At 63.1% G+C, this 639-nt stretch overlaps 1 protein-coding gene across 1 annotated transcript; it reads left to right on the top strand.

Annotated features, from left to right (window-relative positions):
* Window positions 1–200: 200 nt before the first annotated feature.
* On the top strand, window positions 201–421 carry PPIL1 (peptidylprolyl isomerase (cyclophilin)-like 1; the record flags this gene model as incomplete). Its single annotated transcript, XM_010132215.1, has 1 exon — window positions 201–421. A coding segment is annotated over one exon (221 nt), but the record flags the coding sequence as incomplete, so codon positions are not given.
* Between the last annotated feature and the right edge of the window lie 218 nt (window positions 422–639).

Raw genomic sequence — 639 nt, 5'->3', positions numbered from 1 at the left:
GGGCTGGCATGTTCCCCGTGATGCCAGGACCTTTGTCCATAATGATGACACGTCCTCCAGGACCGCATCCATGGGCTGGCATGTCCTCCATGGTGCCAGGCCCTTTACCACGGGGCCCACCTCCCATACCACCAGCTCCAAAACGCCCAAAGCAACCCGGTAACTGTCCTTCTGTCCGTCCGTCGGTCCATCTGCGGCAGGCGCCGGCATCTTGGCGATGGCCAACGCGGGACCGGACACCAACGGCAGCCAGTTCTTCCTGACGCTGGGCCCGGCGCAGTGGCTGGATGGGAAGCACAGCATCTTTGGGAGGGTCTGCCAGGGCCTGGGGGTCCTCGCCCGCCTTGCTATGGTGGAGACCAATGCACAGGACCGGCCTCTCGATGACGTCAAGGTCATCAAAGCCTTTCCCTGCGGGTAGAGGCTGGGCGGGGGGGACAGGCTCCCCCTCCATTGTTGTAATAAATGAGGTGAGACGTGGTGACGCCTTTGTGGTTGTGGGTTTTTTTGGGGGGGTTGTGATGGGGGTGGTGGCCCCCGTCATGACTTGGTGGCCCCTGGCACTGTGGGGCATGGAGATGCCACCCCCCCCAGCACTTAGGGGCAGGGGGGACACCCCGATTTACCCAGCCAGCTCTG

Source organism: Buceros rhinoceros, unplaced genomic scaffold (genome assembly GCF_000710305.1).
Source record: "Buceros rhinoceros silvestris isolate BGI_N320 unplaced genomic scaffold, ASM71030v1 scaffold36412, whole genome shotgun sequence".
In the NCBI taxonomy this organism is placed as follows: domain Eukaryota; kingdom Metazoa; phylum Chordata; class Aves; order Bucerotiformes; family Bucerotidae; genus Buceros; species Buceros rhinoceros.
The sequence above is the reverse complement of the archived record's forward strand: the minus strand, read 5'-3'. Positions and strand labels throughout refer to the sequence as shown.